Raw genomic sequence first — 16,918 nt, forward strand, 5'->3', positions numbered from 1 at the left:
TAGGTAAAAAAAAGATAAATATATGAGATTATGAATGTGTTAATTAACTAGATGGGCAGGAATCCTTTCATAATGCATACATATATCAAATCACTACAGTGTACTCTTTAAATATTTTAAAATTTGTACGTCAAATACAAAAAAAGCCGGAAAAAACCCCACAAAATCATTGCTATGGACTTAGTATCACATCGTATCACTTCTTGTTTTCTTCATCTCTATCATCATTATCATCCCCAACACTGGCAAAATTTATTGAGCTGTTACGATGTGTAGGATACTGGGTTAGGGGCTGTGGATATAAAGAGGTAAAAGACAAAATTCTGCCTTCACCAAGCTTCCAATCTAGTTGGAATGAGAGGACCAAATCATAAATAATACTATGAGTACGTTCTTTAAGTACCAAATAAGTATGGTGAGAGCATGTGTTGTAAGTATACCAGTTTTTCTTTAAAGAAGGAAAAATGGAATGCAGCAAAATTTTTATCTTTTGTAACCAACCTAAGGGAGTAAATAATAAATAACTCAAGGTCATACACCTGGCCATGGGATCGGGCACTATTTCTAAAGTGTGTTTGCCAGGTGTTTCAAGAGTAAAGGGCTCCACAGTGAGCAGGGCTCTCTCTTAGAAAGATGGAATCAAGGCACAGGGTCAGTGTAAAGACTCAGGGAACTCTATACACTAAGAGTTTCTCAAACTTGTTTGACCATGGAACCTGCTTACAGAGTAACACTTAATTTTATTTAGGTTGCCAGGATTTCCTCAGAATATCATAGGAAATTCTCACATTATCCTTTAGAATTAATAGTAGGATGTGACAATATTCTGATAGTTAACTTCAAGCTACAATGGTAAATTCAGAAGGTGCTGTAAACTTGTCTAGACTTCCTATCTGTTGTTTCATAACCTGTGCAATGTTAGAAGAAACATCATCTTTCAGGCAATATGTTTTATCAATCTCAAGTCTCCCTTGAAGCAGAAAAAGTAGCCAGGAGTTCCCACTCTAAGAATATCACTGTACTAGTGAAAAGTGATGTGTTCAAATGATGCACCAAAACCCAGCAAACTTTAAAGTGAGGTTAGCCATGGGTAGATTCAGGGTCAGACGACTCACCACTGAATAAGAAAGAAATAGCAATTTGAAGAGAAGCCCTACTATTTTAAGTTTGGATGTGTTCCTGGATTTCTGTATAGTTTATTACACCTAAACAAAGAAAATGCTCTGAACTCGTGAAAAACAATATCAGAGGTTAGTTTTAATTTCCAGATCGCCACCTCAAACCTCTTCCCAGGAAAAAGAAAGGCGATTGATATTCAACCTGATTGCTTTCTGGAAAGGGGAAATGTTTCTGATGCTTTAAACTAGAGCACATACCCAGGAGAGCATCTGTTGGCTATTTCAACTTAAATCTTAACCAAAATATTCGTGCTTTCAGGTGATCAGGAGGATATGGGTGTACGTCAAACCCTTTGGGGATGACAAGGTCACCTGTGCCAATGCTGTGTCTATACTGCCCACAACCTTTCCATTTTATAAGCTCTCAATACATAGACCTGAGGATCCTGTAATGAGTGCCTGTGCCCCATTCCTTCCTTCACTCAAGAACCCTTAACTGAGCACCTATCTTGTGCTAGGCTCTGATTAAGGCACTGGGACCACAGAGAGAAAAGACACAATGGTCCCTGTCTTCAAAGGACTCTCAGTCTCATAGCAGGAGGAAGAACAGAGGTGAGACCCCAGCAAGAGTTATCACCATCTGCATGCTCAGCTTAAGGCAACTAACAGCAGGTGCAACAGTCAACTCAGGTAGCACAGTGCCTAGGGATGGGTGAAGAGAGCTACATTTGACAATGGTGCATCCTTCTAAGCAATGGAGCAGGCATGGAGGGAAAACCCCAGAAAGCTCGACTGAGACTATGTCTGCCTTCACGGGCAAACATTTTCACCCGTCTGGAATAAGAGCCCTTCGGTGTGAGAGATTAGTGCGATATTACCATTCTATGAAAATAAACATCATCAGAGAATAACTTTTCTCTTACACTGTGAAAGGTTTAAAATACAAAACTATCAGACTGCCCCTTTACTAACAAATACGCTCTTCTTTCACCAAGAAAAAAACAAACACAAGAGTAGCAACAATGCCATAAAACATGAGAACTTGGGTTTCTCAAATCTATTTTATAAGAATGATTTTTAACATAACCATCTCCAATGAAAACAAAATAGTACAAAAACAAAGAACCCACCAATCCAACTTGACAATGAAAACAACTCTACTTAACAGCCAAATTATCTTCAGGAAACCTGCCATTCATTCATTCATTCATTCCACAGTCCTCACTGAGTGGCTTCCCTAGACTGGGACAGGCATCATGCCGCACACTGGGCTAAGGGGGCGTACTAGCAGCTTTCTAAGAGTGGAAGTGTCACACCTGACCATGACAACGCGCAGGGAACCTACATCGGAAGGAGCCACTAATAGGGCCCATGGGAACTGCAAAAGTCCTTAAAGAGCAAGCAACATCTTAACTGGGGCTGGAAGTATAAATAGGAATTGGCTTGCCACAGGGGCAGAGGGGACAGGGGCAGAGAATATAAATATATATGTGAAGGGCATTCTGGGCAGAGACATCAGCAAGGATTAAGGCATAAAAATTTCAAAGAACAAGGCCTCTTTAGAACACAAAGTAGTCAGGTATAGTCAGAGCATAAATCCAGGGAGACCAACTAAGAAACAAATCGTTACGGGCCTGGAATGTCATGCTGTGAAGTTTAGCTTTGTAAAGACACTGGAGCAAGGGAGTGATAAAAGTATATGTATGTTTTAGGCAGATGCCTTCTGGGGTAAGGTGAGGAAAGAACTAGAAGGGAGGGCTGGACTACATTGTGAAGGGTCACACAGTTATTTCCCTCAAGGTCCTCTGCCCAAAGTAATTGGCACAGGGCAGCTATCTGACAGGCAGCTATCTCACTGCCTAAATGAGAACAATTCCCATCTGATCTTAATTTGTCCAAACCTCTGCTGAGAACCAGGAACTGAGGAGGCAGCTGCCAAAGCCTCTTCTTACTTTACTCAAGGTACCTGTTAAGTCTCAAGTGCCAAGGTCCGCCTGAGATAAGGAGGCAGAATTGGCATCTCTCGCTCTGGTGGGTGTGAGACCCAGTGACCACGCACCACCTCTCGATGATACATCACACACCATCAAGGCCCTAACTTCTCCTCCAGGACTTGCTTTGGACAAATACTCTGCCTGCCCTCCTGCCTGAGCCTGGCCTGCTTTCTTCCTCTCTAATCCCTTACCCAGATTATTTTCTTTCAGCATCCAACACAAAGCCCATTGTTTGAGAAATCTGCCCTGGTTAACCTGACGTTCAAGTCTGAGTTCAGCTATGTGACACTGTGCAAGTAACCCAAATTCCCTGAGCCTCAACTTCCTCGATAATATGGGGTACTAATACTTTTTAATAGAGTGGCTGTGAGGACTAAATGAAAATGCATGGTAAATGCTTAAGAGCAGATAATAGTATAAGTTAACGTATATTAACCACTCAACGGCAAGTGTTTTACCTACATCAACTCATTTTATTCTCACAACAATCCAACAAGGTAGGTATTATAAATCTTTCCATTTTACAAGTGAGGAAACTAAGGCACAGAGAAGTTAAGCAATCTTCCCACGGTCACACAGCAAAGCCACGATTTAAACACAGGCTGCCTGCCTGCAAGCTGGAGCTCTTAGGTCCTAGGCTTTGCTACTTAGTGGTACCAGTCCCCACCCTGAACTTGCTACTGATCTCACTGATTATGACATATCCTGATTAAGTTAGCTTATTTTTCATGTTTATATAGCAACCCAGTCTGACTCTAAAGCATAGTGCTCTACAAACTTTATTTGCTATTATTAATTAAAGAACACCAATGGAGACAATACTTACAATCTTTTCTTGTCCACCACTCGCTTAACTCGGATGGCTCTTTGTTCTGAGTAAAGTTTACATACTCCTGTTCAGGGGAAAATAGCAGAGACCACTTAAAACTGCTTCTCGGGCAAAGGTATCATTAAATACAATGAGACAGGACAGTCTTCAGCTAGCAAAGCTAAATGTTGCATCCCATCTATTGTGAAATGCCACATTTGCCCTTTAAGATAAAAGGAAATACCTTTTAAGTAATCTTCAATGAAATCCAAAACAGCACTCCTGTGCTCCTTCACTTGCTGGGAATGTATCTCCTTGTGGGCTGTAACAGAAAAGGACAATATTCAGGGCTCTGTATTCAATTACACAGAAGAACAATTCATCTTCAGCTTCCTCACAACAGTTTCTTTATTAGAAGTATTCTTAAAAATACAGCTATAAAACAAGTCTTGTGTCAAGTGACATTACATTTTTAAAAGAGTAAGATTTATTAGGCTTTGTGAGAGTAAAAGATTCAACCTGCAGAAAAACTAGTCAAATAATTTATGGGTTATTACAGCACACAGGGATGGCATTTGACATAGCCCTCTTCTTGAGTGCTGACCCTGTTCGTATTAACAGCGCCCAACGCTCAAGCTGACCTTCAAGTAACATGTTTAAATCAAACTCAGAGCACACACGCCCCCTGTGCCTGCCTGTTTTTCAGCCTGGAATGCTCCATCCTCTCCCCTCAGCCATTCACATTTCCTTTACACACCGAGTCAAACCTTCCTTCTCCAGGAAACCTTGATTCTCTGAGCCACAAGGATGCCTTTCTTCTGTGAACCATCCCTTCTTAGAGTCCGTGCCAGTTACTTTGCTAAGGCAGCTCCGGTTTATGAGAGCCTGAGTACCTACCGCGCGCACGCACCCTGTCAGTCCTTCACGTAAGTCACTGCTCATGACCCAAACACGGCAAAAGGCAACTCTGATTAGGCCTGTTTTACACATGAAGAAACTAAGGCTCCGAGTCAATAAGGAGGCCAAGGTCACTTAATTCCTCACTTTATTAATGTTCATGTATATTTTCTAGGTTATCTCAATGAATGTCCTTAAGGGCAGGGGGCATGATCTGTTTCTACCATAGGGCCACGTCATCTGAGATTCTTAGCTGATCCATGAAATTGTACACAAAGTTTTGTGCATATGTATATTTTTTTCTGGCAGGAATGTCTATAGCTTTCAACAGACTCTCCAGGCTGTCCATGGAAGCTTCCCAAACAAAGTCTGTGTCAAGCACAACGGCATCTGGCCACTTGAACTCTATGCTATGTTAATGGAATCTGTATCTGCCTAAGCAAATTAAAAAAGAATCAAGGAAGCCATCTCAGCCTCTCAGTAAGATTTAAACATCAGTGAAAGTGAGACGATAACAGTAACCCTAATGCTAGCTATTGTTCTAAGGATGCCATGAGAATTCTCATAAAAACCCTAAGCAATATACCTAAGAAATATACGCTGAGAAATATATCCATTTTATAGATGAAGAAACTAAGACCCAGGGCGATTAAGTGACTTGCCAAAGGCCATATGGCCAGAACATGGTGGAGCTGGGGTGGGTACATAAGCAGCCCAGGCTCCAGAGTCTTCCTCTTAATCATGAGAGTCTGACACTACAGTTTACTTTAATACTCTAAGTAGAGAGTTCAGAGACCTTGTATCCTTGTCCACATGCCATCAACTGCTGCCCCTCTCAGTGCCACCCAGGACACAGGCACACACGCACACACCTCCACACACGATTCATCTTCTCTGACCCTGGCCCCTTGGTAAATTTTTGGTTCTGTCTGGAGATGTCCTTTCCGCCTCCCTCTTCCCATCTGTTTAACTTGAATTCATGGCCTTTTCATTATTGTTAACAGCTTAGGTTAAAACACTAATCAGGAAAAAAGAATTTTAAAGTTCTGAAACCTAAATCGAAATAAGAACACAAAAGAGAGCTTTACGCGGCTGTGCCACGTGCATGATGTAAGTACTTAATTGAGTCACAGCTGGCTGGCTGCATCTTGCGGGGCACGGCACCTTGTGTTCTCAGCTGCTGGATCGCTTCTGAGCAGGTCCTCATGAATGTCTGAGCATCCTGGTCTATCTGGTCTCGTTCTGTGTCCGTCATTCTCCCATATTCAGACATGACATGGCTAACGAAGAGAGAGAGAGAGACAAAATTAAAGGGCAGCAGCAAATGACCACACGTGGAGTCACGGGGTGTGAAAGAAAGAACAAAGTTCCCTGCTGCCGTGACGTTTAAGCTGAGACTTGAAGAATGAGGAGGAACTGGCCAGGCTAAGAGGTGGGAGAACGCTCTAGACAGTAGAACCAACACTTACGAAGGCCGTCAGGAAAAGCTTCCTGAAGACCAAACTGGAGCAGGCCACGCCAGCGAAAGAGTGTGGCGGGCCTGGAGTGGAATCAGGGGCCGGAGCACACAGGCCTTGTTAAGAGTGTGGGCTTTGACTTTGAGAACAGCGGGGCAGCTACTGATGGCTGTCACAAAGCACACTGACAGAGTTGGAGTCCCCCAGAGGAACCCCTGGGGGCTGCACGGAGAGCGCTGTGGGGACACCATTTGTGAAGAGCTGTTTCAGGCTGGCATTTCTCCCATGTTGACAAGTGGTCTTCAAAACTCACCATGAAAGAGCTTTTAGAACCATTTCACTTCCCCTGATAATCAGTTAAAACTCTAAAGTTACTGAACAAGTAAGGGTGCCCACTTTCAGTAATGCCGCACCCTGAAGCTGGTGTAGCTATATCTCTGTGCTCATTTCTGTAAGACATGGGTGGGTGCTGCAGCACTATTATGAACAGTGATGAGACACCCTGGACACTACAGCTGAAATTCAGAATCACAAAATGTCAAGTTAAAAGGGACCTTAGATAATCATTCCACTTCCACCCACCAGCCGCACTAGCCCCCGTTCCCATCCTCACTGAGAATAAAATACAAAGTCCTGATATTCCCAACCTCCACCTGTGACCATACTTCCTGCCTCTCGTTCCCATTCACTTTGCTCCAGTCACACTGTCCTCCTTGCTATCCCCCAATCAGACACACAACCTTCGGCAGCCTGGGCTCTCTCCCAGCAGATGCCTGCCCTCTCTCTGCCCTCGCATCTCTGCGCACACGGCCTGACCAGAACCAGCCCCACCGACCACCCCCTGTGCCGCACCCAGCACTTGCCCTCAGTGGTGGTCACTGCCTGTGTTGGTTATTTTTAGTTTTTATTTTCTTTAGTCTCCCTAATTCTTTTGTTTTAAATTGAAGTATAGTTGATTTATAATGTGTTAGTTTGAAGTGTACATCAAAGTGATTCAGTTATACAGATTCTTCAGTTATACAGATTCTTTTCCATTACTGATTACTGCAAGATGTTGAATATAGCTCCCTGTGTTGTACAGTAGGTCCTTGTTGTTTATTATTTATTTATTTAATTTTTTTTGGGCGGTACGCGGGCCTCTCACCGCTGTGGCCTCTCCCGTTGCGGAGCACAGGCTCCGGACGCGCAGGCTCAGCGGCCATGGCTCACGGGCCCAGCCGCTCCGCGGCATGTGGGATCCTCGTGGACCAGGGCACGAACCCATGTCCCCTGCATCGGCAGGCGGACCCTCAACCACTGAGCCACCAGGGAAGCCCTGTTGTTTATTTTATATATAGCAGTATGTATCTGCTAATCCCCAAACTCCTAATTTATCCCTCCCTACCCCTTTCCCCTTTGGTAATCCCTTTGTTTTCTAAGTCTGTTTCTGTTTAGTAAATACGTTTATTTGTAACAATTTTTTAGATTCCACATATAAGTGACATCATATGGTATTTGTCTTTCTCTGTCTGAACTACTACACTTAGTATGATAACCTCTAGGTCCATCCATGTGGTTGCAAATGGCATTATTTCATTCTAATTTATGGTTGAGTAACATTCCATTGTGTGTGTGTATATATATATATATATATATATATATATATATATGCACACCATATCTTCTTTATCCATTCATCTGTTGATGGGCATTTAGGTTGCTTCCATGTCTCAGCTGTTGTAAATAGTCTGTGCTGGTTATTAAGTCACTGTCTCTAAGCTCCAAAGCCGCCCTCCCACACTCTGCTTTGTGATGTGAGGGCTGCAGCCCCCCAAATCACACTACTCCTCTCCGACTATACGTTCCTCACCTGGCTTGTTTTCCTCTACAGCACTCTGAAATAGTAACATCCATCTCCTCCCAGGAGAATGCAAGCTTCACGAAAGCAGGGACTTTGTCTTGTTTACTTCTGTTTCCCCAATACCTAAAAATGCTGTCCCACACACAGTAAGTGTGCTAACATTAGCTGAGCACTTAGGATGCGCCAGACACTATTCTCGGTGCCTAACATGTATTTTATTTACTTTTTAATCCTTGCAATTCATTCATTCACTCACTTGTATACTAGCCCCCCACATGTCAGGCACTGTGGCGGGGCTGGAGGTTCAAAGTTAATTAAGTAAGGCTCATTTCTGATTCTCACAGAGGGTACCACACCACAGGGGAGACTGGCACAGACATGGGGGGCACAGGAACTGCGGTGGATGGCACTGGTCTGGAAGTGGACTGTGGGACCCATGCGGGGAGTGGTAAGTTCATGCAGGGGAGGTGCTGGGCAGGTGGAGAGCAAGAGTCTCCACACAGGAGACAGCGGGAGAAGACCTGCTCCAAATCCCCAGCCTGTGGGTCATGGTTGGAATGACCACATAACGTATGATCTACAACAGGACACATCTGAGAATGAAAGGGAAAACAGAAGTATACCAGGTGGTCCCTGTAAACCAAGCATCCTAGCTATGGACCTCTGGGACCCCCTAATTTATTTCAAGGGGCAGCACATCACATGCACCCGGTCAGTGTCTCCACGCTGATGTGCCTAGCATATGTCTACACAATTTTCCAAAGGAATGCAGACGAGATTATAAGTACACATTTATTTAAAGTTACCAAATCTGCATTAGCAGTTTCTTCAGTATCAATAGGTTCCCCCAAATACAACAATCATACAAAATACAAATATGCCACTATCAACTGGAAAGGAGTCCCTGCGGTACAGAAGGTGGGGACTGCCGGCTGGCGTAGTCATTGGAGGATTTTAAACAGAGGAATCTGCATTTTGCATGGGGTCTTCTGTGGTCGCTGGCCTGGAGGTGGATGAAATCAGACCCCAGTTAAGAGGGCACTGAGCATCCAGGAAGAGATGAACAGAGCCTGGGCAACGCCATGTCAGTGGGGAAGAGGAAGCATAACAGATCTGAGAGAGATCTCACAGACCGGGTCTACAAGACTGGGCTGACTGGGTGTGGAGGTAAACGAGGAGACGCCTAGGACACAGAGCACAGAAGAAAGCACAGGTGTGGAAGGAACGATGGTAAGATGCGGGGCCAAAGACGGCACGGAAAGTTCAGGACGTGACAGATGAGGAGATGGAGCAACTTGAGAAAGGGTTCAAACTCTGATTCTGCTGTGATGTTGTAAGAACAGCACTAGCTATATAATCGGCGTTTGAAACACTCATCAAAAGTAACGAACGTTTGCCAGTGACATAGCCCCAAATTAAGAATCACCATAACAAAATTACTACTATTTGGAAAAGGTTAACCATCTGGCAAATCATTCCAAAAGATATATTCTCACGGGACATGCACACCTAACTTTTTCAAACTTTGATTTTATTTCCTTTATGATGTGCAGAGGAATAATTTTATTACAGACTTCAATTTATCTAAATATTAGATTCAGTTTAAGGAGATTATGTTAGGTATAGTTTTGGATTAGTCAACTTATTTCAGGGAGAAACAAGGAAAAAACCAGAGGAGTAAGTTTATTCGCTGGTTCAGAAATTTAAAGGAATAGGCTTTTAAAAATTATCTGGTTGGTTACTATGTTAAGAAAGGGCGAGTTCAAAATTACAAAATACCACGGACATTCTGCCTATTAATTTAATACGCAATTAGATACTTCCTGAAGACAGAGAAGGAGAGAGAGTAACGTAAGTTATTTTAGACTCTGTTCCAAAGGTTACTGAAAAGGTTTGGACAAAAGTTAAAGACCACGATCTCATTTTTGCTATAAATATTAATTATGAGCAAGTGTAGTACCTTGCCCATGGTATATGCCCAATATACGTTATGAAATGAAACTGTTAATGTCTGGGCTACATGAACAAAACATAGACCCTGCTCTCAATAAACTCTATCACAACAGGTAATGTCCACAGGCTTATGTACACAACTATACATCATAAACAAAGGTTAACAGCCATATAACACTGTCCATGCATTAACACTAATTCACTGTTCTAAGCACTTCACATATATTTACCCACTTAATTATCAAAATTCTATGAGGTGGGTACTATTATAATTCCCATTTTACGCATGAAGCAACTGAGGCACAGAGAGGTTAAGTAACTTGCCAAGGTCACACAGCTAGGAATTAGCAGAGTTGGGATTTGAACCAAGGCATCCTGGCTCCATACTCTTAACCACTGCTCAAAGCACTTCTTGAGTCATAAAAGGTAGAAGAGTTCAGAAGAGGGGACGCTTATTCCCTATTAGCTAATCAGAAGGAAGGTGATCTATGAACTAAATCTTGAAAGGCAGGATGTAGCCGTGGGAGACAAGAGCAGACACTCTGAGCAATAGAACGGAATCGGGAGAGAGGGAGCCTGTCTGGAGAAGTCAGTGGTTCAGTTTGGCTGGAGCACAGGCTAGGTAGAAGCGATGAGTTCTTGGTGGGCCTCCAGTATGACTTGAGGAGTTTTATTCTGTAGCCAGTGGAAAGGCAGAGCTTGATGAAGATAAATGTGGCAATTCCACATTTAGCTGGAAGAGAGGGGGAAAATCAGGTGATGGGTTATGGAAATCAGGCAGAGAATCCTGCTTTATTCATCTTTATATCCCTGGCACAGGTAGGGGCTAGTAAATTTCTGTCGAACTGAAGACAGGAGCCATGGTAGAGCGTGGGTGGCAAGACTGAAAAGGGGTGATGGATCTGAGATGTAAAAATCGTCAGGAACAGAGTAGATGTTGGAGGCAAAGCACCAGCAGACCCTGAGATCTGGGGCCTGGGTGAGCAAGAGACAGTAGTAGAAACAAAGAGCACAGAAGGAAGAGGAGAAAGAACTGGAAATATGAAAGAAAGAAGCTGCTAACAACACTTGTCCCTATAATGCAACTCAAAAGGACAGAAGTAATGCTCTTGAGACCAGATGGTCTACGATTGATACTTTGTTTTCAAAAGTGAAACCAGGGCAAATGGTCTTCTAAACACTTTGTGATAAAATCTAGACAAAGTAAAGTTCTGAAGTTCTATAATTTATGAAGGAGAAAGGGAAAAGTCACTGTGACATACAGCACAGTGGCCACAAAGCTGACACAGGACTGAGGTTACTGACGCTCACCGCAGCCTGATCAAGAGAACAGAACACTGGTGCAGTCCACAAACTAATAACAGACTGCTTTCACATGACGGACTCAAAAAATATTTGGTTGCCTGGATTTTGTTTAATTGATCTGACTCTTTCCATCCTAAACTTCTGAGGGCTATAGGAAGAGTCTGGTTCCTGGAAGAATGCCAGGAGTGGGAAGCAATGAGAGAAGGGCCATTTGGAGTTAAGAGTCCGGAGACCGGCGCTGTACGGAGAACGGAGAGTTACTAGCTCACCAGCAGCTGAGTTTAGGATCAAGTGGGAATCAGACAGAGATCAAAATATTGGCTTTATATGATTACTAACCACACATGGCCCCCTAATGGTGCCTGGCAATTATGCGGTATGTTCTCACTGTGTCTGCTTTCCCACTCTCCCAGGTGCCTGTTTCCTATCTTCTCCTCACAGCTCAAACCTCCAACACCTCCGTCCCCATCTGCAGCATCAGTAATAACTGTGCTTCCTGGTTTCTGAGAGCTCCTCCAAGCTCTCCCCACCCCGCTTCCCATGGGCCGGCACACTGTGCCTTCTCCCCAGCTACTAAGGATGAGGTGTCCATCTCCTAGCTCTGCCCCTCCACCTGGGCACCAGGTTGGCCCCAGTTTCTCTCTCGTGCACCATCAACCGTAAAAGAATTACTGCGCAGACACGGTGCTCAGGCAGTGTCTGGCACACAGTGAACACTACACGTGTTAGTTCCTAATAAAATCAATTTTCCCCGTCTACTGGATCTTTCCTAGCCACATACAAACATGCTGTTATTTCTCCCAACTTAAAAAACAAAAGGAAACCTCTCAAATCCATGTCTCCTACCAGTTACTGTCCAATTTCCCCGCTTTTTTCAGTAAAACTCCTCTGAGACGCTTACAACCCTGTCTCCATCTTCCTGACTATTCTCTCTCGACCCCATCCAAAGGGCCTTTTGCCCTCATCCCCCCACTGTGGTCCTCACTCCCCAGGGTCACCCCTGGGTCATCCCTCCCCTCAGTTACTTTCCACAGATTGGATGGAGCTAATGGCTCCCCTTCCCCTGATTTGCTTTCTCCTCTGTCTTCCCCGACAACACACTCTCCCGTTTCCCTCCTATCTCCCCGGCTGCTGCTCGTTTTCAGGCTTTTTGTTGATACCTTTTACCCTCAGTCCCTCAATCTCCCCACTGTCTACGTTGCTCCCTTGGTGAGTTCAGCTAGGCTCGTGGCTTTTTTTTGGTCGGCGTATATACCAGTTCTACAATGACAAGTCCAAATTTATGTCTTCAGCTTGAACCTCTCCTGGAACCTGAGACACGTATATCTAACTGCCGGCTCAACGTCTCTATTCAGATGTTTAACCTGTGTTGCAAATATGCCCCAAACTGAGCTCCTGCCCGCTCTCTTCAAACATGCTCCCCCATCTGGGTTGATGGCAATTCCATTCCTTCTAGCTGCTCAGGCCCCAAACCTGGAGTCATCCTTGCACCTCTTTTTCTCTCCCAGCTCACAGCTAATCCATTAACAAATCTCGTTGGCTGTACCTTCAAAATAATTCCAGAATGTGACCTCGTTATCACATCCACTGCTAACCCCTCTGGGCCATGCCATCGGCATCTCTCGCCTGGACTGTAACGTAACCGTAGCCTCCCAGCTGGTCTGCTGCTTCTGTCGTGTCCCTCCACAGATTATTCTAACACACTAGCCTTACTGATCTGTTAGAAAGTTACTCAGATCCTATCAACCCTCTGTACGGACCTTCTAGTGCTTCCCCCCTAAGAGTAAAAGCCGAGGTCCTCACAAGAGCTACATGAGCCGTTAAGACGGCTCACGAGATCTGGCTGCTGCCCCCTCTGAGCTCATCTTCAACTACCACCCCCCACACTCCCCAGTCCCTCCTGCTCCAGCCACCCTGGCCTCCCTGCTGTTCCGTGAACCCTCCAGACATCCTCCTGCATTAGGACCTTACACTTGCTGCTGTCTTCTCCTTCTGGAATGTCCTTTCCCTGGATGATATCTATATAAACAACTGACTGCTTACTTCTTTTAGGTGTTTACTCAATGTCCCCCCCATCTTAAAAAGTCCTTCCCTAAGCTACGTTTATAAACTTGTACCCTCCCTGACATTTTCTATTTTCCCTTCTCCCCTCCCCCTAAAAGCATTTATCCTGCTCTAACACTATTATGTTTTACTCATTTATTTTGTTTCTTTTCTATCGTCCTCTCCAAAATATAAGTTGCATAAAGGCAGGGACATTTGTCTGTCTGTTCATTACTGCATCCCATCATCACGAGCAATACCTAGGATTTAGTAGGCTGATAAATCAATATCTCAAGAGCCAAATACTTTCTGAATGACCTCACTTAATGCATGAGGCCGACCTGAAGAGGCCTGACACACAGCTACACAACTGTGCTCCTTAATAGGTCCCTCCCGGATTTATTTCACTCCCACCCTGAGACCTGCGGGCACCCCCCCTTCCAGAGCCTTCCCTGGAAAAGTGGAGGCACAGAGGGGCAGGGAATGTGTCCATCCTGATGACAGGACCCCAAGAGAAGAGGGAGGAGTAAGCCTGAGGCTCTTCCCAGGGCCAACCAGGAGGTCAGGCTCCTCTCCTCCCTCATTGTGGCACCTTCCCACGCCCCAACCCCAGGGTCCACATTTTCGGGGGCAGGGGGTCGTTGGAAGGAGAGAAGGAAGCCCACAGGTTCCTGGGGAATGGATGGTCCTCCCCTCAGCAGAACCTGAAAAGCAACAGAGACCTATTTCCCTATCCCAACCCTCCCCAATATTTTGTTTTCTTAACTAGTTCGGCTTAACATGGTAACCCCAGACAGAATGTACTCTACCTGAGGCAGAAGACCCAAGAGACAGGGGAAGGGGCTGGGCAAGCACGCTCCACCCTCCTCCCAACTCCCCGGTCAGGTCAAGGCGGGCGGAGTGAGAGCAGTGAGCAGAGGGGTGGTGAGTACTGTGCCGCCCCTAATAGAAACCACCTCTCCGGAAACGGAGGCTAACGGGGTCAGGAACAAATAAGTAAGACAGGTACCCACTTCCAAGTGGCTATGTACCTTGTGGACGGAGCAGACCTATAAAGGACTAATTCCAAAAACATTAGATTAACATCCTCCTACTCTATTTTGACTTAATGGAAACTCAGCTCAGTGAAATTGAAAAGGTCTAAAGGTTAATTTGATAAAACTGATTACTCAATTAAAAGGTGATGTTCCTTTAGGAGACATTATATATTAACCTTTTAAACTGGAAATTGACAGTATGGTTATTCTATTAGTAACAACAACAAAAACCAAGTTTCTCCCCCAGGTGGTATTGTTTCGTTGCCAGGATATTGAGGAAAAGGTACATCTACCAGAAGTGGAGGAATCAGTTTTAATTAAAATCATTCAAGAGATCCAGCCAGAGGCTACCTAGGTTGCATGCTGTTCTAGTAAAATGTCATTATTTAAAAAAAATTAAATGGGTCAATAAAGTCTGAGCTCTACATTGTGGAAAAGATTACAGCTTCCTAATTATGCCAAGCTAACATAGCTTTATGGGTCTGAAGGTAATACTTCTCTCCATTCCATGATCACACTCCATCCAAAATCTTCTCAGTAACAAGCCAAGGCCAGCACATTGCATTGGGAGGCAGAGCAGTAAAAAAAGAAAGGCTTTAAACAGTCTACCACCTTTGGGAGGGAGAGCTTGATGGGAGAAGATAAGGATGGCCTTTCTCCATCTGGAGAGAATGTAGGGCATGGAGGGGAATGCTTATTCCCTAGTCCTCCTGTTTCTACATGAATCCACTCCTCTAGCGTGACACCTAACCTCAGCATCCTCCCTCCTGCCCCTCCCTTGGGGGCAGGGACTTCTCTGATTGGCAGCCTGGCAGAAGGACCTGGGCATGGGCGTGAACACACATGGAGCCACAGCTCCTCTCTGTCCTCTCCTCTGGGATCTGCCTGCCCTCTCTCTCATATGCTATCAGGGGCCTCTGTGCTCTCTGTGCTCCGGGGCTGTGACCGTTCAGTGGCACTAATGGCTGAGTGCGTCTAATTCAGGAGCCTTCAGCAAGGTCACCCTCCTGCAGACCTAACCTCTGCCGCCACCCTAGGTTTCACTAGTGATCACGCTGAGAACACGTCCATCTCTGTCAGGTCGACTTGACTCTGGCATCCTCTCTCTCTCTTTCTCTCCCTCCCTCCCCCTTCTGGCAGGAAATTAGAGGTGCCTGCTTTATCAACTGACCACTGCTGCAACCTCATCACAGGTCAAATGGGATTCCAATTCAGGTACCATTCACCAAGGGACTTCTATGTGCCAGGAACTCTCACACATCTCTTTTAATCCTCACAAGAACATTATCCACACTTTATTTAAAAACAAACAAAAAAAGCAAGCACAAAGATGTGAAGTGAGCTGTATACACTTACGTGATTAATACATGGCAGAAATGGGACTAGAACCTAGGTGTGATTGACCCTCCAAGTCCCTGATCTTTCAAAGGGACCAAAACAGGGGTAGGAGTGAAACTCAGACTGCACTGGCTGGCCATGAACTGCAACTGGGAAAAGGAATTAAAGACTGAGTTTCTATAATGGGGTAATGACTGGTCAAGACTAAGAAAGCCTCAGGAGCTCTAGTTCTGCTGACGGTGCAGCCACACAACCAGTAAGTGGCAGGGTGAGATGGGCTCCAGGGAGCCTGGTCCTCCGCCCCAGAGTGTGCTGCCACGGTAGCCGGGAAAGGGGGAGGCCGAGGCCAGCTGCCCACTGTCCTGAGCAGGGGCATGAGGGCTCGGAGTTAAGTCCACACCTGCTCTGGAAACACTGACACACTGTGTGGAGCTGAGCTGTGCTGTTCGAGGAGAAATGCCTTAATCCCACCATTATAATCAAAAGTATAAAACTACTGCAAAGTTACAGAATAGCAGCCTTATAATCTTTTTATAAATCCACTGCTTTTTAAAAAAATTTTATTTATTTAATTCATTTGTGGCTGCATTGGGTCTTCGTTGCTGCGCTCGGGCTTTCTCTGGTTGCGGCGAGCGGGGGCTACTCTTCGTTGCGGTACGCATGCTGCTCACTGCGGTCGCTTCTCTTGCTGCAGAGCACGGGCTCTAGGCACGCGGGCTTCAGTAGTTGTGGCGCGCAGGCTCAGTAGTTGTGGCGCACGGGCTTAGTTGCTCTGCGGCATGTGGGATCTTCCCGGACCGGGGCTCGAACCCGTGTCCCCTGCACTGGCAGGCAGATTCTTAACCACTGCGCCACCAGGGAAGTCCCCTCATTGCTTTTTCCTTTTGCACTGCATTTCAATTGTACTGTCTTATTTGAATCTCCTGACAAGTGGCAAGTGATCATCACTCTCATTATTTACAGCAGGGCTCCTTAAACCTTTTCTGGAAAGGGCCACATAGTAGACATATTAGACTTTGAGGGCCACACAGCCTGTCACAGCCACTCAGCTCTGCTGTCATAGTGTAAAAGCTGCCAGCGATAACATTCAAATGAATGGGTGTGGCGCTGTTCCAATAAGCTTTATTT

The 16,918-nt window shown here is 45.1% G+C and overlaps 1 protein-coding gene across 2 annotated transcripts in view; it reads right to left on the reverse strand.

The window, feature by feature from the left end:
• Positions 1-16,918, reverse strand: part of STX18 (syntaxin 18) — a 121,086-nt gene that overhangs the window by 34,552 nt on the left and 69,616 nt on the right. For both annotated transcript variants that reach the window (XM_060148516.1, XM_060148518.1), the window contains exons 3-5: positions 5,982-6,097; positions 4,165-4,242; positions 3,939-4,005 (exon numbers count right to left, since the gene is read on the reverse strand). In XM_060148516.1, the coding sequence (XP_060004499.1) occupies positions 3,939-4,005; positions 4,165-4,242; positions 5,982-6,097 (261 nt within the window). The remainder of the gene's footprint in view (positions 1-3,938; positions 4,006-4,164; positions 4,243-5,981; positions 6,098-16,918) is intronic.

The sequence above is a fragment of the Lagenorhynchus albirostris genome, chromosome 4 (genome assembly GCF_949774975.1).
Source record: "Lagenorhynchus albirostris chromosome 4, mLagAlb1.1, whole genome shotgun sequence".
Classification (NCBI taxonomy): domain Eukaryota; kingdom Metazoa; phylum Chordata; class Mammalia; order Artiodactyla; family Delphinidae; genus Lagenorhynchus; species Lagenorhynchus albirostris.